Raw genomic sequence first — 22,419 nt, forward strand, 5'->3', positions numbered from 1 at the left:
AAAAGAAAATTGTAGACAAAATATACTTCATGAATATAGTAGACAAATATACCTAATGAATATAGGAACAAAAAATCCTTAAATAAATATCAACAAATCAAATCCAACAATACAAGAAAAGGATAATCCACCATGACAACATAGGATCTATATGAGAAACTGAAGATTAGCTGTCTTTCAAAAATCAATATAATTCACCATTTTAAGAAATACTAATGAAGGAGGAAAAAGAGAAAATTATTTCACAAAAAATCAACAAATTCATTACAAAAACTCCCAGAAAGCTAGAAAACGTAGAAAAGTTCCTCAATCTGATAAGAGACACCTGTGAAGAACCTGTAGCTATCATCCTATTTCATGCCTCCCCTAAGATCAGGAACAAGGCCAAAAATGCCTGCCTCCACTGCTTCTATTCAACATTGTACTAGAGATCTTACCCAAGAGAAGGCAAGAGAAAGAAATAAAAGGAAGGAGATCAGAAAACAACTATAAAACTGCTCTTATTTCCATACAATATGCTTGTTTACATGGAAATTCTCAGAGCATTCTACTAGTATAACAAATAAGTGGATCTAACGGGTCTAGGATACAAGTTTTATTGGTTTTATTGTTTAAAAACCATTTTATTCTACACTAGCAGCAAACAGTTGAAAAAAAACTTGAACAATCCCATTTAAAATAGTCCATACATACACGCACACACACATATAAATAGGGACTAAATTTAACACACACGTATATATGCTATATACATGGACTAAATCTAACAAAGAATTCAAGACTTCCTATATTGAATATTATAAAATATTACTATAAGAAATTAAAGAAGAAATTTGTATAACAGAGTTTATTGTGTGTCAATTATACCACAATCAAGCTCTTTTAAAAACTCAACAAATTACACACTTTAAGTATGTATAGTTTATACACATGCAAATACCTTCATGTAGGTAGAAGTAGGTAAAGTGTAGAAGTAGGTAAACTGATAGATTGATAGATTGAGCAATAGGTTGGTAGATAAATTGTGAGTTTTTAAAAGAAGAACTTGGTTTCAAATTAATTTTGCCAACATTGCCAGAATTCAGATCTTGTGGATTCATATCATGTGTATACATCAAAGCTGGCATGTAGGGCTCTTAAACTAGAAGGAGTATGATGTCAAAAGAGTATAAACATCTAACAGTACAAACACTGGTTAATGAATCTCTATATCTGTACTAGGTAAGATTTTTTTTTTTATGATTGTATTTATTTGAGAGAGAGAGAGAGAGAGGGAAAGAGAAAGAGAGCGAGCACGTAAGCCGGGAGGAGAGTCAGTCAGAGGCTGAGGGAGAAGCAGACCCTCCACTGAGCAGGAGCCCGATGTGGGCCTCAATCCCAGGACCCCAAGATCATGACCTGAGCTGATGGCAGATGCTTAACTGACTGAGCCACCCAGGTGCCCTGGTAAGCTTTTGTTTTAAATCAGACAATGTTAGATATTATTAAAAATGATCTTGTCATTTTAGTCCTGAAGCAGGTCACAGTGCCTGGCGTCTAAATACTCAGTTATTATGCCCGATAAACAAAATGCACTTTAAAGTTCTGGTCTGTCATCAAAGAGAGCGAGTTTATTGGTGAATTATAAACCAAATAATTTTTTTATAATCTAAAAACAACCATGACACTTGAAGTCATAGCTTATGCTATGCTTTACCAGATTATAACTTTCCTTAATTCATTTTTAATTGTATAACTATTATACAGTCCTTAAAATATATATTCCATTATTAAGCCAAAGTTTATGTTAGATATATCTTAAGTTCTAACTTTTAAAAAGATAAAGGATTCACTCAAGCTCACATTCAAACTTTGCGAAGAAACTACCAATTGTTTTATTTATTCTAGTAAATATTTAAGTAAGCATACCAGTTTCATGGTATCTTTTTGAAATGTATTTAAAATATAAGTTTTAAAGCTTTAGATTAGTTTTAGCTTTAAATTGTCTAGATAATTTTATATATTTTTACATGTATATATAAAACTCTTCCTATTTAATATATTTTAAGGTATGTTTAACATACACTTTAGGTAAATAGTAAATCACATGTTGAAAAAATACCAGTTTCTCTGTATAGCTATGCAGATACTTGGACAATAACAACAAAACACTATTTTATTTCATATTTTATGGTAAGACACGGGACTATGTTAGAAGAGTATCAGCTGGGAGAACTGAAATACATCTCTACATACACATGTGTGTGTATATAAATGCATATGTGTAAATCTCTTTCCAGATAAATTTGAAATGTAAGAAACACATGATTATCTGTCATTGAAATAGGTTCATATCCATTTTATCCATAACAGTTTTCTCAGCTTGAGCACCTGGGTGGCTCAGCAGTTGAGCATCTGCCTTGGCTCAGTGTGTGATCCCAGGATCCGGGATGGAGTTCCACATTGGGCTCCTGTAGGGAGCCTGCTTCTCCCTCTGCCTGTGTCTCTGCCTCTCTTTGTGTGTCTCTCATGAATAAATAAATAAAATCTTTAAAAAAATTTCTTAGCTCTTTAAAATACATCTTACAAAGGGAAATCTCCTGTTTTCTTGTTAAGCGTTTGCAGACATTTGCCAGTGTTAATCTTCCAAAAGCCTCAACTTTGCTAGCTTTGGAGGCTCCTGGAAAGTCGACGTGTAGTAAAGAACATCACTACCAAAAGGTAATACCCAATGTGGTTTTTGCTCATGACTTCATTCTGAGTTTGCACCATACTCTCATTGCAGGGGAGCCCGGGCACGGCCATGGGGATCTCTCTCCGCTGGGTGGCATCAAGATGGACTGTCAGAGATGATGTCCACTGAATAATGGATCGATGACACTCCCTTGACATAGGTTTGATGGCTATAAAATATGTTATACGATTGCCTTAACATTCAAACGGGGGACTAACCGAGAGAATGTTATTTCTAAATGCCAAGCTAACCAGAATAGTGGAGATTTTCAGTAAGCATTTCTCTTATTGTCTAAGGCAATTATAGAGAGAATGGGTCAGTGTATTTTTCCTCCTGCATTGGGAAAATCTTTCTTTGCTACTGCGAGAAAAAGGCATTCAAATTCAAATCAAGCTTCTCATCACGAATGTTCTGTTTGTGAAAGATGTTACAAATAAGTAGCATCCCTCCTGCTCCCACCAATCAGATTGTATTCCCAGTGAGGTCAGTGTACTTCTTTGCAAATAATATGGTGTGAAGTCAAAAAATAGAATCAACTTTATAAGAACAATTTAACTTCTTGACACCCTGTATATATTTCTTTGATTTCTCTCTGTTAATGATATAATCTCTTATTATACTATGGAAAATCAGGTATAGAATGGATAAGAACGCTTTTCCTATACAGTAGCCCTCTCTGAATAAACAAGTTTTAAATGAATTCAGAAAAGTCATAATTCAAGTATTGTATTGACTAAAATGAGGCTGAGTATGATAAGAGAACTTCGAATGTATGCAGAGAGCAGTTTGATAACTAAGTGTACAGGCTTGATTGAAAATTCCTTGTTTCACCTTTTGTTTTATGATCATAATGGCATAGCCACAAAACTCTACTTATAAACACTAAGGGAAAAGAAGGCAATGAGACTAGATAATTTAGTGTTAAGGAAAAATTGATGGAATATATTATTAGTGAGAAAAAAATGAAAAAGAAAACGTGTTCTTTCTTTTTATAAGAATTAGTAAGAAGTTTCCACTAACCAGTGGGAAAAAATAAATACAATCCCTTTTTGAATTCTATGACTCGTAAGCAAAAGTACACAGCAGAGTACCCACCATTATGAATGTCTCTAGATAAAATTCCCCAATTCAAAATCCATAGAGGAAAAACATGAGTTGTGCGTGTGTGTGTGTGTGTTTAGAATGATAGAAGATAGAAAAAGAGACTTGTTTTTAAGAATTAATTTGTGTCACAAATTAAAATAAAATTCCAAAGAACAAGTTTCCAAGAAAGAAACTAATTTCAGATAAATCATTTATTTCTCTTAATAGAATAAAAACCATAGCTACTCACCTAACCTCTCAATGGAATAATATCGCTGTTTACTGTCCACACGCACCGTCTCGGCATATGGGCTCCCAACACCATAACCAATAATGTAACCTCGCACCACGATGTTTGGGTTCAAGGGAGGAGTCCAACTCATGATGATGCAGTTGGTCTGGGGCCTCACATGAAGAGAGCTTGGTTGGTCAGGGACTTGAGACTCTAGAATCCAAAAAGAGGCATCATCAGCCTATCTCATACTAGAACATAGAGCACAGCAACATTAAACAAGACTTAACATCATATTCCATACAGCCTCAAATGGTGCATCACTTATTGCCCAAGATCCTCCTGTGTCAGCATGTGATACCTTTTCCATGTTTGATTTGACTTTCACAGAATTTCTTAAGTGCGAGAGAGCACTGAGTTCCTTCCATAGACATGGAGCATCATGCATTTTTATTCTAATAGTTTTTTTCTTTGGGCTGCTTCTCCCCCCATATAAACTCTTCTTAGGTATCATCAATACTGGGTAAAATCGAAGAGGATGTAAGAATAATGGAAAGGGAAATGAAATGTCAAAAATGGTCTTGCCCAAGGATTATTCACTCTGAGTTAACTAAAAACAAAAATAAAGTGGTCCTTTCTTAAAAAATTGTCAATAATTTAGGACCATGATTTGCTGAGCATGATTAGGATGGCACCCACCCCATAACTTAGTGCATCTCTGAAAAGTGCACTCGTTAAAGGAAAGGAGACAGTGGCTGGCATTGCAGCCACACAGACTTGGGAGTGTGCAAATTTGGTTTCATACCAGGATCTGTCATTTACTAGCTGTGCACCCTCATGAAGTTATTTATCTTCTCCGAGATTACCTTATAATTAAATCGGCATTCCAGATATTGATTGCCTTGAAGCCTGAGCTCTGGAAGTAAGAGTTCCAATTTGTACTATATACTCCCATCTCAGAGAAACCTTAAGACCTTATTCATCCTGTTTCAGTTTCCTCACATGTAGAATGAGACTAAGGATAGCAACGGTCTCAAAGGATGCTGAGAAGATTTAATGAGGTAGTGCATAAAAGTGCTCTCATTATGAGTAGCACCAACTAAATGTTAGCTGTTAGGGAGTAAATGCACTTGCTACCCTGCCATAAATTCTCTTTAAAGGAGACTGTGTGTTGAAAATTAATAAATTGGAATTCTGACTTTCACATCATTATTCTTCCCTCTGATCCCACCCTTAAAGAAATGATGCATTTTCTGGATCATTATCATCATTCACTTAATAAATATTTATAGAACATCTACTATGTTTGGAGAGTGGGGCAAGGCACCCATGACGATCAGGATACAGGACAGAATGCATATGGCAGATATAAAACAATCACTCTTGGAGCTTACAGTTTAATGGGAAAGACAAGTAAAAAGCCAGTTTTAATATACTATGATACATATTTTGATAGGATTAAAACAGGTATGTGTACCCTATTTTTGGAAAATCACATAAGTATTATGGGAAGAAATTTTTATTTTATTTTTTAATTTTAAATATTTTATTTATTTATTCATGAGAGACACAGAGAGATGCATAGAGAGGCAGGAGAAGCAGGCCCCATGCAGGGAGCCCGATGTGGGACTCGATCCTGGGACTCCAGGATCACGCCCTGGGCCAAAGGCAGGCGCTAAACCACTGAGCCACCCAGGCTGCCCATATGGGAAGAAATTTAAGAAAGAATGTGTCCACCTAAACTTTAGTAATGCATTCAGTGCTTAGCATAGTCCCTGGCAATACTCAAAAATATTAATAATGTGAACCTTATTCAAACTACTTATTTTCATTATTTCTTAACTGATAATCTCTAAAGGTAACATATGTTAGATTATGCAAAAGAGTTTGATGATTAAAGGTAATATTAAAATATATTTTTTCCTTGATGTAATAGCAAAAGGCGATATGATCTTTATTACCGACGTTAGCCACCTTCAACACGCACACTAATATGGAAGCGTATCTTTCATTAAAGTTTTTAAAGTAGGTCTCATACTAACAGCTTTTCAAAGGATGCTACATTCTAAAGATGCTCTATCAGCAGCATTTTCTAAAGGAGCTTTTTTTTTTCTTCTGAAGATGCCCGTTTGTGAACAGAAAGGGACTAGCTTTTATTTGCTCTAAAGAAGCCTGTGACATAATATGCAAAGGTGTCACAAAAAATCATCTCAAAATGTGGATATAAACCTTAACAACAGAAACACAACGTTTGTGAAGGATTTCCCACTATAAACACTAAGTAAAAGTAATAAAAGAGATGAAAGGAATGGATTAATACTTTTCAACTTTATTGCCACAGAGGCTCTCCAGTGTCCTTGAAATATAATGGGCTCCACAGTGAATTCTGTTTAACGCTTTTGAAGGTTTTGCAATAATTATTGAAAACAATGAGACAATCTGCCTAATCTTATGTTTGGCAAATGAACTGCATGCTATGACTTTTTAAAAACAATATGAAAACCCTAATATTGTTTCCAAAATCTTTTAGAATAAAAGGAAAAAGATATTTAAAATGTTTTCAGAACAATAACTTCTCTGTCTTTCCACAAACCATAGAGTAGCTCCCCCGCAAGTTAGGTTAGTACCCACAGAATTACATCTCTTGGAGATTTATAAAGGAACTAAGGTAATGAGTGCACAAACTGGTTCTTGAAGAAGTTGACTCTTAGTACACAATATTTATCTTTTTTCCCACTACATAGAAGTAGTTTGAATCCTAGATCCAAACTTTAAAACAATTTTAACATTAAAAAAATAAGAGTGTCAATACATAAGAATATATGCTGCCTCCCCATCTAAATATTTCCTGGGCTTTTACCATCCCTTTAGAATCATAGGGCCATAAGAAGGGGTGCCCATAAAGGCAGTAGTAGAGCTAAGCCATTCATAATATATGGCCTCATCATAAAGATAACTGTGTTAGGAGATTGTTCATAATCCGGAATAGCCAGGTTGTACCCACCTACTCACTTCTTACTATAAAAACAGAAATGACAGTTTCCTTTTATGCCATCTGAGTCAGTTTTCTCTAACACAGATGACCTTATGGATTAGGAAAATGGTTACTACTGGAATGAACCATAAAACATCAATTTAGAAAATTTGCCATGGAAGTATGTGACATGAGTCCTCTCTGTTTGAAGGCTGAAGCTGAAATTCACTACTCAGAAGTACATGAAAGATTTTACAAGTACCTCTAGGACAATAATCGAGTATATAAAGCATAGAGAAGTATTAAGGTAATTATTGAAATAATTTGAAACCAAAGAACACATTTTGCCTGAAATATCCAATTTAATGAGCCCCAAATTTCTACTGAAATCTGAATTATCAAAGTAACTATGTCAACTGCCATTCTTGATTACACTGTGGAATTGTGGATTCTCTCTTGGTTTAATTTGTTCTTAAAGTATAGTTATTATTTTTTGAGTGATGATGGCATTTTCCACTAATGAGCAGTGTCCGCATATAGCACATTAGGAAATTTATCATATTTTTTTTAAATTTTTTTTATTTTCGGAAATTTATCATATTAACCCCAATAACATTTCAACAATTACTTTGCATCTCCTATGTGCCAGTCATAATTCTAGGTACTGGGGATACAGTTTTTCTGGGAAGTAAGACCAATAAAATAAGAATAAATGCACAAGGAAATTGGGAGATCTTGCAAGTCTTATGCTGATGGAATAGTAACTGAGTCAAAGAAGATATTCTTGGTGGAATCTAAGGTGAATGATCAGAAAGAGCCAGTCAAGCAAGCAGCATGGTGACAAGCTACACAGGAAGAAGAAATAACTCCTACAAAGGCCCTTCAGCAAGACTCAGCTTGATGTTTGAAGAAACAAAGATCATTGTGCCTGGACTAAGAAGGAAAATGAAGAAGACAAAAAGAAAGGTACCGAGTGGGAATGTAAACTGGTACACGTTATGAAAAACTGAATGGCAGTTTTTTAAAAAATTGAATTACCATAATACCCAACAATTCCACTTCTGGGTATATTTCCCAAAGAGTTGAAAGCAGAGACTCAGAAACTTGTACACCTGTATTCACAGCACAATTATTCACGATAGCCAAAATGCAGGTGAGACTCAGGTGACCATCAACAGATGAATGGGTAAACAAACTGGGGGATATACATACAATGGGATATTTTTCAGCTTTAAAAAGAAGGAAATTTTGACACATGCTATAATGTGGGTGAGCCCTTTGGACATTATGGTAAGTGAAATAAGCCAGTCACAAAAGGACTAAAATTGCATGGTTCCACTTCTGTGAGACTCCTGAGTAGTCATATTCACAGACACAGAAAGTAGGATGGTGATTTCAGAAACTAGGAGGAAGGTAGAGTGGGTAGGTATTGTGTAATGGGTACAGAGTTTCAGTTTTGCAAGAGGACGAGTGTTTTGGAGGAGAGTGGTTTAGATGATGGTCACACAACACTGTGAATGTACTTAAAGACACTGAACTGTACACTTAAAAATAGTTAGGATGGTTACTTTTCTGTTATGTGCCTTTTAAAACAATTCTTAAAAAAATAGAAAACCCTACAAGTGTTTTTGTACTTGTCTAGGTGGCTGTTGTCATTTGGGAGGTAGCATCTGCAGAGCTATAAATTGGACATGAATGGTGTGGAAAAGAAGAAACTCAATGGCAATTTGCAGATCTCTGGCTTGGGCAACTGGTGGATGACCTAACGAGACAAAGAAAAACATGCAAGCTCTTGGGTTATGTGAACTTTGAGGTGCCTATTAGTCACATATGTGGAGATCTCGGGACGTTCATGGGTATATAAGTCTGGGGTTTTAGTGAAAGGCCATGCCTTTCACATGATACACAGATGTGAAAGCCATCATCAAACATTGAAAATAAATGTGTATGAATATAGAGATAGTGTGAGCACGTGTGTAAACAAAGCACAAAGATCGTGTCAAATAAATAACACCACTCCCAACCCCTTAACATCTTTCTATAGAATATTGTAAGGTCAAGTTCTTTACCATGGCCTAAAAGGTCACATGGGATCTATTGCATTCCCCCTTAGCTCTCTATCTTCATCTCCAGACACTTTTCCCTCTGCTCACCTTACCCGAGCCACCTACTATACACTGGACACTTAGCTCTTCCTCAAATATGCCAGGCATGCTCTGGACTCAGGGCATTTGTATTTGTTGCACCCTCTTCCTGGGAAGCTCTCCTTCAGACATATCTTCCTTCAGGTTTCTGTTACTTAATTTCCAATTTCAGCCTTCTATGGCTAACATATTGAAGATTGCAATCTTCCCCTAATCTTTAATGATCACCTGTCTTATTGCTTTTCCCCCTTTGGAATTATTGCCATTAATTGTGCTTTCTATTTAATGTGATTATTTCATTATTCTTTGTCTCATCTTCTTCCATAAATTCCTGTAACTCCCGTAGCTAGAACAGTTCCTGGCACAAAGTGTTCAAAAATATGTGAACAAAGTCTACACTTCCTGCAAGGTTCAATATCACTGTTATTACTACAAGTGTCATTAACTATAAAATTACCAAAATTTTATATAACTCTCTCAAGATGAGAATTTTAAAGCAAAAAAAAAAAAAAAAAAAAGGAAATAACATAGAAATGAAACAAGATGAAAATACAGTTATTCAAGTTGTTTTCTCCTAGTGGCCAGAAAGATTTGTGTCTGCTGGCTCCTGCTAATGAAAGTGATTGCTGCTATGTACCGTCTGCTGTGGACTGCACTGCCAAGCGACGACAGGCAGCTGGTACTTTTGACAAATACTCACACATCCGTTCTTGATTTAGTGCGCTGAATTTTATGGGTCACTTTGTTAGAATTCTGTTCCAGTTCCTAGTAGCCTATATTCCTTTACAGAGAATTACATAAAGCAATTGATATGGTCTACTGGTCATTCTATCTTTCCAGACCGTTTGGATACATACTCAGGTGTTCGTTTCTTTTGGTGGGGCCTGTTCTCATCAATGGACATCATCTTCTTTAAGCCATTTGCATCTCTAAACTTTGAATGTTGTTTACGATTATAGTGACCAATCACTTCTATCTACAAATGACCTCTACCTTGTTCTTGTTTGATTGATTGATTGATTCTTGCTGTACTCCTATGGTCTTCTCAGTATTAAATTTTTGCTATATTTTAAAAATTTATATGCAGCAAATTGATTCAGTGGTATACAAGTCATGTATCCACCACTCCTGTCATGGGACAGAATAGTTCCATACCCCTAAAACTTTCCTCATACCATCTGCCTTGGCAGTCATTGCCTTCTTGAATCCCTCAATATTAATTTGAATAAATGGATTTTTAAATTTCATTCCTCTATGAATATATGCTCTTTTGAGTAATCTTATTTATTTTCAGCATTAATTTAAAAAAACTCATCTAGGTTTCTGCTCTTGTTCCTAATAACAATGGGCAACATTTATGGAGGGCTATTATGCATAAGCAATATACTCAACATTTTAATAAATGTTTGCACATTTCTCACAGTTAGTAGCCCTTAGCTACTCTACAAATTTCATATTTATCTCAATGTTTTAATTTTCCAAGTTAAGATTTGCAATTTTAGCTACATTGTACCTTTTTGTTCAATTTTAATATGTCCTCATTCATTCTTAATTATTTGAGGTCAAATAACCTTACTACTCTATTATTTCACCTATCAATACATTTGTTTGTATAGTATACATTTCACTCTGTCATTGCTCCTGAAATTGAAAATGAGTGTAGGTAGAAACAGAGAGTAAAGCAGTGGTTGTCAGGAGCTGAGATGTTAGGGAAATGGGGAGATGTTGGTCAAAGGGTACAAACCTACAGTTATAAGATAAGTAAATTCTGGGGATCTAACGTACAGCAGGGTAACTATGCTTAACGGTACTGAATTTACTACATTATGTACTTGAAAGATGTCAAGAGAGTAGACATTCAACATTCTTCCCACACATATACCCAGAAAGATAATTATGGGAGGTGACCGATGTGGTAAGTAATTTTATTGTGGTAATAACTACACTGTACATATTGTATACCTTAAACTTCTACAATATTGTATGCCAGTTGTATCTCGATAAAGCTGGAAAAAATTAAAAAGAAAACAGAAAATAAAAAGAATGAAACTAGGATAAAACCAGAAAAAGGAAAGGAAAGGCAAAGCAAGAGAAAGCATGTAGAAATTTCAGGGGAACGGGCAGATAAATTGACAGTGCTCTAAAAAGCAACTTTTGACAGAGTCATCCCTTTAATACCAAAATTCTAATTCTGAAAAGAATATGTCTCTTAAATCTGTGTCAGTTAGATTGTTAGATTTGGGGTGTCTGTGTCCTCTAATTCCTCACACTGACAATCTTACTCCTGGTGACAGTGAAGGTAGGCTAACTGGAATGTAGTTGTCTACCCAGGACTAGAAAACAATATGACATCTTCCTGAAGAGATAATTGATCAAACTCTAGGTCCCACAGCCTCTGTACTTTTAGGTTATGATTCATAATGATGATAACTCAATGGGAAAAAGGACGAAGAATAATGTAAGATATTCCTCAGGGAAGAGACAGCCAATGTCATGCACAAAGTTTAATCTTCACAAAACAATCACGATGGTTCCTTCTCTGGTTCTCTCTTGCCTAGAGAAACTGCAGAGTCCCAACTCCAGATCATCAACAGGGTGAAACTAGTCCTTTTCATTTTAACATCTTACTTGAGGAGAAGTTAATGCATTTCTACATTTAAATAAAAATATACCAGCTAGAGCAAAGGATGATTCTAGCTCTCATTTATCTGTAATTGTTTTTTGACTATAAAAATGGACATCAATAGAGAATCAAACTATATAAATCATATGAGCTTAATATAATACCTGGTTATGAATGCTTATGTATTGACCTATCTATTCAATATTAATTGAAAGTCTACCATGTAAGCCTAAGGGACCATGTAAAGCATCGAGAAATTCAAATCAAATAAAGCATGTTTTTTACTTCCAGCGTGCTGAGAAGAGTGGGATAGATGCTCATGGCATGCCCAAGACAGCCTAGACGAAAGACACATGAATGAAACTCAGATAGGAAACGTTTTCTAGAAATAAAATATCCAGTGAGTTTTGAAGGACAAGTAAGTGTGAAGTCGTGTGAAAGGGAACACTGGCAAAGGAAACACTGTGTGAAACTATGAGATATGATGGAGTTCTTCTGGAGAGATGCATATATATGCAAAGACGTAATGGAATATCAGACTTAAGCTATAGGCAGGTCCTCAACACGAAGAATTTGAATAGAGAATTGACATCATCAGATATGGTTATGAAAAGTCACTCTGGCAGCATGATGGAATCTAGAGAGGAGCAAACTGGTGCCAGAAGACCAGGTAAGATGCTATTTTCAGGTGACAAAGGATGACAGCCTGACATAAAGTAGAATGGTGGGAGTGGATGTGAGGGGATGGGCTCCAAATCTGTTAGGGAAGTAGAAATTACAAGTTTGGGGTATATGGGTAGGGAGCAATAATGGAGGAGTTGAGGACCAGGAACCTGATGACTTGGATGACTGGTGGATATGGGTACCACTCTCCATGTGAAGAACACAGGAGCGATAATGCAATCTCCTATAGTGGGAATGATACCTTGAAAGGTCATCTCAGCTCACAACCTCCAAATGCTCAAAAGGATGAGTGTGTGAGCTCTCCATCTTTATTATACTTGAAAATACCAAAAGAAAAAACAAGCTCTTTAAAACCATCCTTGACTCTTCTACTTCTGATTTATTAAAGAAGTGATAACTTTGCTCTCGTTTGACTTCAGTTCCATCACTGGAATCAGCCTCTGCCAACTAGTTTGATACAGGAGAAGGAAAACTTTATGTTCTACCAGAAGGAATAGTCTCAACACCATTTATTGGATAATCTGCTGGTTGAAATGTCAACCTCATTTTAAAGTTTATTTCTCAAATACAGCAAGAAATATTTCTGTCCTCTGTATTCTCTTACACTGATATGTCTATTGCTATTCCAGACAGTACTGTATTGATTTTAAATCAGGCTTTATTGTAAATGTTAATGTTTATTCTACTTTTCAAATTTTCTCGGAATTCTTTTACATTTATTCTTCCATAAGTTCATTCTGATTGGAAGTGTATTAATCATTAATTTGGGAAGAACTAGCATTTATAATGGTAATCTTTTATATCAAAAATATATTTCTGTTTATTCATGTCTTATTTTATATCCATTAATAAAATGCTATTTTTCACATGTTTATTTAGTTTGTTAAATTTAGTTTTAGATATTATACTTTAGGTTGCCATATAAATGCATTTCTTTCCTTTTTAATGTTTAAACTAATAATTGCCAGTATAAGAAAAAGCTAGTTTGCATGTGCGTGTATGTGTGTGTGTGTGTGTGTGTGTGTATATATATATATATAATCTTATTAAATTTCCTTATTAATTCTAATAGGTTTTTAGTGTAATTTCTTGGAATTTCCAAATATGACATCACAGTTTATAAAAATAACATTTTTTCCTTCTGTAATAAAATGTTATGACTTTTTAAGTGTTTTTTTTGTGTTTATTTCTCATCAAAACCTCTACATTTTGTCAATTAACAGAAATATTAGGAAATATCTCTGGTTTGTTTTGGTCTTAAAGACAATGTATTTAATATTTTATTATGTAGCAGAGTGCTTGCTTTTAGTCTTTACAAAACAATGACATTTCAAAGTTTCCTTATATTCATATATTAACCTGAGTTTTTGAAAAAGTGATAATGACTGCCTAATTTTACAAAATGCCCTCTTGCATGTATTGATACAATTGCATGACAATGCCCCTTTAAATTATTCTCATATATTGTGATCTATCCCTCTGATGCAGACGATAGAGTTTTACAGTCATGAACGAGAAGAAGCTTCATAGGACAAGCAGTATTAGTATTTCATACCACTGAGATCTAATATATGAAAACGAGCAACAATGATAAGCATCGGTTGAGTGCTTAATGTATACTAGATACACTGTTGAGTACTTTCTTGCCATTATCACAATTAAGTCTCACGCAGAGCTGTTGAGATGGATGCTGTTGATATACCCTCTTTATAAGTGAGAAAACTCAGGTCTTAGGGAAGTTAAGGTACTTGTGCGTGATAATATAGTGAATGGAGCAGAATTCATCCTAGTTATTAAGACTTTGGAGCCCAAAACTTTTCCCCCCTACAATACACTTAGAAAAAGTCAGGGAAGTCATAAGGGGATCAAACATTTCATGGGGATATTAAAAAGTCTGCTATGGCTAAGGAAAGGACCTGAATCTCCTTTTGAACATTTAGCCAAGTCTAAATAATTTGTACCAGCCTTTGTATAGTGGAGCCCTGAGATTTTGAACAACCACTTGTCCAAGAACTAAAGCAGATCTTAAATTGCTTTCAAAACACAGTTTGTCTTTACCGACCAACACTCCTTATATGTAAGATGATTTCTACTTGAATGAGAATACGGGGCATGGATTCTTCAATTTCATGATGGATTGGCTGCTATATCAATGGCTCATCTCATTCACAAGTCTTTTTGTCAACTAGTAACCAGAATATCATGGATGGCTCCTATCAAAAGCCCGTGTGAAAGAAATCCATTTTCATGACACGCCACCTACACCTACATTCTTCTGTGCATAGAATCATATACTAACACCATTATATCAACAGAGGACCACATTTGTGAGCTCACTGGAATAAATCCTACTTCTTAACTCAAATTGACTTGAATGTATTTTAATGTCATGTCATTGGCTTTCACCAAGAATTTATGAAATAATAGCCAAAGAAAAAGAATTTCTAAAAAAAAAAAAAGAATTTTTGCATTTGTTGAAAGTAAAAATAAAAAAAAAACACTTTATAAAACTTTCCCTAGTATTTTTAATCTTACATATTAGGTGCTAAAAGTTATATTCTAGATATAATATGATTTCTTTTGGACCAATGAATTATTTGGAAGTATGTTTTTATATTTCTAAATATACTGAATATCTGTCATTGACTATTAGTTTAATTATATTATGATCAATTAACATCTCTAGTATTGTCCAAGAACTTTAATATCCATTTCCTCACAGGCAAGCACTAAATATTCTTTGGATGCTTAGGAAAAAAATATATGACTCTCTAACTGTGTGACTATTTCAATTATGACGGGTAAGTCTGCAGAATTCCTTCATTTTTCATTTTTTTCCAATTCTAAGAGAGATGTGTAAAAATCCATGAATATAACATTGGTCCTTATATATAATTTACAATTTATAAACCTACAGGAACAAGGTAAGTAAAACCACAAGAAATAACTAGACAAAAACAAATATTAGTGCTACTGAAACTAGAGGATGAAAGCCAGTCTTTTCAATAAATCCAAGTAGGATAAAAGGAGTTGTAGTAGATTAAGAGCCTTAAGGGACACATAAATGATAGCCAAATTGGGAAGAGTCCAAATGTCCATCAACTGATGAGTGGATAAATATTATATATATATATATTTTTTTTTTGGACACACACATATATTTTGTGTATATATATATATATATAATATTACTCAGCCATTGAAAAGAATAATATTGCCATTTGCAATGATGAGGATGGAGCTAGAGTATATTATGCTAAGGGAAATGTCAGAGAAAGACAAATAACATATGGTTTCACTTATATGTGGAACTTAAGAAACAAAACAGATGAACATATGTGGAGGGAGAGAGTGGGAAACAAACCATAAGAGTCTTGATAGAGAACAAAATGAGGGTTGACGGAGGGACGTGGGTGGTGAATGGCCCACATGGGTGATGGGCATTAAGGAGGTCACTTGTAATGACCACTGGGTGTTGTATATAAGTGATGAATCACTGAATTCTACTCCTGAAACCAATACTCGCTGTTTATTAACTAACCAGAATTTAAATAAAAAGCTGAAAAGAAAAAATAAATAAAAATAAAAACTATATACAGTGTGTGATCATAGATTCTCTTCTAGTTTATACAAATGCTCTGTAAAGAAAGATTTTCTGGGTACATTGAAAAATTTGGAGTAACAAAAGCTAGTGAAATTTCACCTGTGTGTGTGTGGCGGGGGGGCGGGCATTGTCCAAGGGTCCACTGTACTTTGTCAGTTATTCAAATGACACCAAAATGTTTTTCTCTGGCAACTGTACTAGTTTCCTATTACTGCTACACTCAGTGGGTCAAATTACCAAAGTTTAGAGGCTTACAACAACACAAACTCTTTATGTCACATTTCTGGAAGTTAAAACTGCAATAGCATTGTCAGGGAGCTAAGATATAGATGTCAGCAGGAGCATGTTCCTTCTTGAGGCTACAGTAATATTGTGATTTCTTGCCTTCTCTAACTTCTAGAGATTGCCCACCTTCCTTGCCTCCTGACCTCACATCACTCCAACTTCTGTTTCTGTTTCCACATGGACCTCTGTCACTCTTCCTGCTTCCCTGTTAGGATGGCCCTTGTGAGTACACTGGGCCCATCTGGATAACCTGGATAATCTCCTATCTCACAATCTTTAATTTAATAACATTTACAAAATCTCCTTTGCCATGTAAATGTCCATGTAAAGTCCCTGGAATCTGCCTCACAGATTCCAGGGACTAGGACATGGACATTCTGGGGAGGGAAGCTATCCTTCATCCTACTATAGCACATGTTTCACCAGTCTTCCTTCCATCTTTCCTTCCATTTTCCTCTCCTTCTTCATTTTTTTTTCCTATTTTTCAATTTCTTCCAATTGGCCAAAAACTTGTTTTTCTCATTTCTCATTCTTCTGCCCAGAGATTTTCCACTTTCAATACTCTAGTTTTTGAATGAGGATGACAACTTTAATAGGTAAGGTTCTTTCTTTCACAGTGGTCTCATTAATGTGAGAAACAAAGGCAAAAGAAAAATAAATTTCCTTACTACCTGCAGCCCACTGACCAGTCCTTTAAACCGGTAGAGTAACATTCCTTTAGGAACTCAGCTGCCTCAATGTTAATACTTTGCTAAGGGCAAAAGGTATCTCAGCCTCACCCCCAGGATCCTATAAATCTATGTTAACATATAAAAATTCCTTTGAAACTTCCTTTATCTCTACCCAACCCCCACCCTGGGTATATGTTGGCAATTATCCCCAGGCACACCCACTGATATACAACTGAAGGGTCTCATGACTGGGCTTTTACTAAACAATAACAAATGACCTTTTCCCAACAACAGCTAGCCCCCCCAACCTTATTTCCAAAATTCCTTGGAGACTTCCATTCTCCCTAAGCCCCTCCCAACTTGAAAGTATATAATGGGCCACTCCTCAGGATTCCAGTGCAGCTTTTTCTGCCCAAGGGTCCTGTCCCATGCTGTAATAAAACTACTGTTTTGCATCGAAGACATCTCAAGAATTCTTTCTTGGCTGTTAGCCCTGAATTCCAACATCTTACCTACATCATCATTTTAGATTTTATTATTACTCTGAAAATAAGTTTTCATGTGATCCTTCTCAGTCATGTTCTTGGAGAATATCATATATCATGAAGTTTCCAAAACATAGGAATAGTTTTGTGGTTGACTTCTCAGGTGAAGTGAATTTGCAGTAATCCCATTTTGCCTTTAGTCAGGCTAATAGGACTAATTATCTCTTTCCTGAAGGCAGGGAATTAGAGCCTGCTTCTAGGGTCACAGTTTTTGCTACACCACCTAGTTGCATTTTCAGGAGTCTCTCTGCATTGCTAAGTTTTGCTAGCCAAGCTCCTCCATTTTACGGTGGACGTTTAATTTTAAATTACATCATTATGGATGGCGTATCACAACTTCTAACTGTTCACTTCAAAATTAGGGGGAAAAAGCAGCACACTGATCCCCATGCTCAACTTCCTGGAGGATACCTTACTGATCTTCATCACAAATTCTCTCATATCCTTATGCAAGACATTTACATAAGAACTTTGGGGAATTCTAATGATCTATCTTGTTTCTTTAAGTTGAAACTTTGAGGCACAAAATAAATATTTTAAAACTTTCCAGCTGTTGGTAACAACAGCAGACATGCTTTCAGGGAGCCCTGAACAAACAGTTGAGGTTTGGCTCTGTAATTACTTTAACAAAACATCCTAATTAAAAGGGCAATCCATAAGGAATTGGAATATTTCTCCAAGTTACTGTTGATCTTCACACTACGTAAGCCAAGCAGAGAATGCAAGAGGAACTACAAAAGTCACAGAAGGAGAGAGATTGCTTTTAACTATCTGCACTTCACACTGGTTCCCCTTAGGGACTTGCAGGGCTCATTACCACTCTAATGAGTAGATCACTCCCTTGGAGTTCACCAGGAGACTCAAAAGCAAGAGGGAAAAGTTATGCAACCCAGTGTACCTAGAGAGGACAAACACAGCAGTTCTCAACCAAGAGAGATTTCTTTAGCTTTTGCAAAGAATGCTTCCCATTCCAGTTGATTTTCAAAATGGCTGCTTCCCCCTTACCTATAATTTAAGGCAAATCAAAGCAATTCCATATTGAAATTTCTGACTTTAGGACTCAAAACTTCCCTACACTAGCCATGAAAGCTTTAGTAGAAGTCACTTATATCTTATGATTTAAACATTTACATGAATAAGTTAAAATGAGATAAATATTTTAAGGAAATCCCCTTTAGTTTAAATATACATATTTTTATATTTATGTATTTATATATGGAAATAGAACAAACCATCAGGCTGTGTATTCCTTGGAGCTACTCATGACCACTTCTGAGATTGTCCATTTGTCCAGATTTTTGATTCCTATCAAGAGTAACACTTTTTAATATTTCAATGATACATTCAAAGTAAAAATGAGGAAGGAAGAGAAATAGAAATCCATTTAGAGGAGTATTTCAGTGAAAAGACGTTATGAATCAATAAATTAAAAAAGCCTTGAGACCAAATATGTGTGGTCTTATTAATTTCTTACAGCCAATAAAATATTTTGCTTTACAAATTTATTAAAACATATCTGTCCCATACTCATATAGTTATAAGCCCTAAAATCACTGTTTCCATCATGATTCGGGTGTGAACAATTTCGGGACACATGGGTGGCACAGTCAGTTAAGAATCTGACTCTTGGTTTTGGCTTAGGTTTGTCATGATCTCAGGCTCCTGAGATCAAGCCCCGAGTTGGGCTCTGTGTTCATCAGAGTCTGCCTGAGACTCTCTCCCTCTCCCTCTGCTTCTCCCACTCGTGCGCTCTCTCTCTCTCTAAAATAAGCGAATCTTTAAAAAAACAAAAAAAGAGTGAACGAGTTCAAGTCATAATTCCAGTACTATGTACGAGAAACATCAACTCCACTAGTTCTCTTCATTTTTTTAAAAGATTTTATTTATTTATTCATGAGAGACACAGATAGAGGCAGAGACACAGGCAGAGGGAGAAGCAGGCTCCATGCAGGAAGTTCAATGTGGGGCTCGATCCCAGGACCCAGGATCATGCCTTGAGTCAAAGGCAGATGCTCAACCACTGAGCCACTCAGGTGCCCCTAGTTTTCTTCTATTAATTTTTTATTTACCTTTTTAGATTTCTAATGTGTACATTATGGACAAGGACAAGAACTGCCTCAATAATTACAATCCAAATAAAGAAGTGAAAGAATGAAAAAAGACATTATTTTAAACATGTTAAAATGCATTAAGATAATTGGCGTATGAATAATACTTGGATGAGTGAGGACACATTTTAAACTAATTGTGGCAAAAATAATTTTCCCAAGGCATTCTTATTGAAGAATATCTACTATGCTTTTCCTGCACCCTTCCTTATATTTTTAGTCAACCTCCTTTTTCTGAAGTTTTTAGTTCAAGTACTATTTGTTTTCATGAAATCTTTTCAATCAGTGCAGCCATATCTGTTTATCTCTCCAGAGAACTGTTCCTACCTCTTTCATGTTTGTACTCTCCATGACTGGGCACACTGGGTGTTCTTAATTATATTTCATAATAATTACATCAATACTCAAGAAAGGAAAAAGTAATCAAGAATGTTGCATTCAGAAGAGGGACATTATTAAGCCAAGAGTATAGAAACGTTCAAAGAAATCCAATTAAACAACATTTATTCAGATTCTATTCATGAACACAGCATAGAGATTCTTGATTAAAATAGATATATGGATTGGATTATATTAATATTGCATGGATATGAAAAGCAACAGTTAAATAGAAGGTTTGTGCCATCCCAGGGGCTGTGATTTTTTTTTTTTTTTTTTTTGGTTCCACTAGATTGTGAGTCATTTGGAGTGAGGAGAAAGAGCTCATAAGTCAAGTGGAGAGCCTCATTCATCCTGGATATTTTATAGGACCTTCGGCACCTGTGCTCCATTTATTTTCACTCCTTCCAGTAAGAGATATAGTCTCTTAGGTTTGGGTAAATGATATGACCTCATTTCTTAGAATCTTCTGCCTTGAATCACCATCTTTTATTGTCACTGGGTCAGTTCTAGAGGATTCATGGAGGCTATGCTCCAATAATCTGTATTGGATGTTGGACTCACAAAACCTGGTCCTGAGTTTCAGATCCACAACTACTAGCTTAGTGACTTAAATTAGTTAAATTTTCTTAGCTTAAGTTACTCTCCTTTAAAAGTAAGTCTAATTATATATACCTCATAAAGGTGAGAGGATAAAAGTATATATATTTTTAAAGTTGTTTTCTTAAGTAAATCGAAAAATAAGGTATTTGTGTAGTTTAACCTAACTGTCCTTTTATTCTTTAAATACGATAGAGCCCATTCTCACAACTAGACCTAGCCACCCTGATCTCCTCACAATACTTCAGCCATCAACTGGGCTTTAGCTTCAGGATGACTGTTCTTGTCCTTCTGCCTGGAGGGCTCTTGTCTGATATATTCATGTGGCTGCCTCTCTCACTGCCTGAGGGACTGTGCTGATATTTCCCCACTCAGAGAGATCTTCTCAATATCCTACAGTACTCCCTAATTTTTTACTATTCCCTCTATGATACTTTATTTTTCTTCATAGCATTTGTCATTGTCCATCTCTATCTCAATAAAATTTATGTTTTTAAAATGTTTATTTTATTTATTTGAGAGAGAGAGAGAGAGAATAAACACAGAGGGAGAGAGAGAGAGAGAAGCAGACTACCCACTGAGCAGGGAACCTTTCTTGGGGCTTGATCCCAAGACCCTGAGATTATGACCTGAACTGAAGGCAGATACCTAAATGACTGAGCCACCCAGGTGCTCCATCTCAAAACTTTATATTCCTTGATAGTAGGGACCGTATTTATTGCTTTACCTCTGGTACCTAAAATAATGCCTGATATATATAGGCCTTCAAGAAGAAATATATGTTGAATAAATAAGTACATGAATGTATCCTAATATATTAACGAAGGATATAAGCTTTATGAAGTATGACTTTGTGTAGCTCTACAAATTTTTGATTTATAATGCTGAAGACAAGTTGAATAACATCTTCTAAGCCTCAAGTTACTTTTCCATAAAATCTAACCTTACCCCTAAGGTTGTCCTGAGATGACCCGTGGTTGTTTCGCCTAATACAATTGTTTATGCTTCAGCCAGAGTAGTATCTTCAAAATGGAAATAGAATTAAGTCACTGTTTAAAAAAATACTTTGATTACTTGCTTAGGATAAAGCACATTATTGCCTTAATGACATTCTTAGGACAAAATTCAAGATCCTTAATTTGGTCTTGCCAGATTTAGAACCTGCTAGTCCTGATAGTCCTTTTTCTTAGGCCTTGAATAGTGTCATGGTCTATCTTGATTTCAGATATGCATTCACCTCCCCTCTATATTTCTTTCCTTAGTCTATAATGTATGCTTTTGCTTAGCAAACTCCTATTCATCGTTCTGGTGTTGGTTTAAATCAAACCTTCTATATGTGTTTGCCTGTCAATCTATTTATTCTTTGTTGATAAATAGGATATTGCCAATATTCAACCAGATTTGAACTATGAAGTGGCAATTTCCTATGACTACACCTGGAATGTCTTGTTTTCTTTGTCATATTCTAAGCTTTACAAGGAGAGAATCATGCTTTTATCTACTATTGTACTCTCAGAGCTAAGCACAGTGCCTGAGACTTAGTAAGTTTCCTATGAATATTCTTTAATGTGCCGGTAGGAATTACCATTATTGTGGAAATGGCATTTGTTGATTGTTTCACTGCCACATTAATTATTTTGTAAAACATAATCTATAATGATATGAAAATCATGAGTGATGGTGAATTATTTAGAGGAGGGAAAGATCAAGAAGGAGAAAAATGAGGAGGAGCTCAAGGAAGAAAGGAGGACAAATTGGAGAAAGGACACTGCAAG

At 35.5% G+C, this 22,419-nt stretch overlaps 1 protein-coding gene across 1 annotated transcript in view; it reads right to left on the bottom strand.

The window, feature by feature from the left end:
• The window catches only part of LOC129514498 (netrin receptor DCC), a gene marked incomplete at its 5' end in the record, with an annotated part of 702,567 nt that overhangs the window by 153,188 nt on the left and 526,960 nt on the right, over window positions 1–22,419 (bottom strand). Inside the window, one exon of the mRNA XM_055333118.1 lies at window positions 4,047–4,241. Within this exon, the coding sequence (XP_055189093.1) occupies window positions 4,047–4,241 (195 nt within the window). The remainder of the gene's footprint in view (window positions 1–4,046; window positions 4,242–22,419) is intronic.

The sequence above is a fragment of the Nyctereutes procyonoides genome, unplaced genomic scaffold (assembly GCF_905146905.1).
Source record: "Nyctereutes procyonoides isolate TBG_1078 unplaced genomic scaffold, NYPRO_anot_genome, whole genome shotgun sequence".
Classification (NCBI taxonomy): Eukaryota; Metazoa; Chordata; class Mammalia; order Carnivora; family Canidae; genus Nyctereutes; species Nyctereutes procyonoides.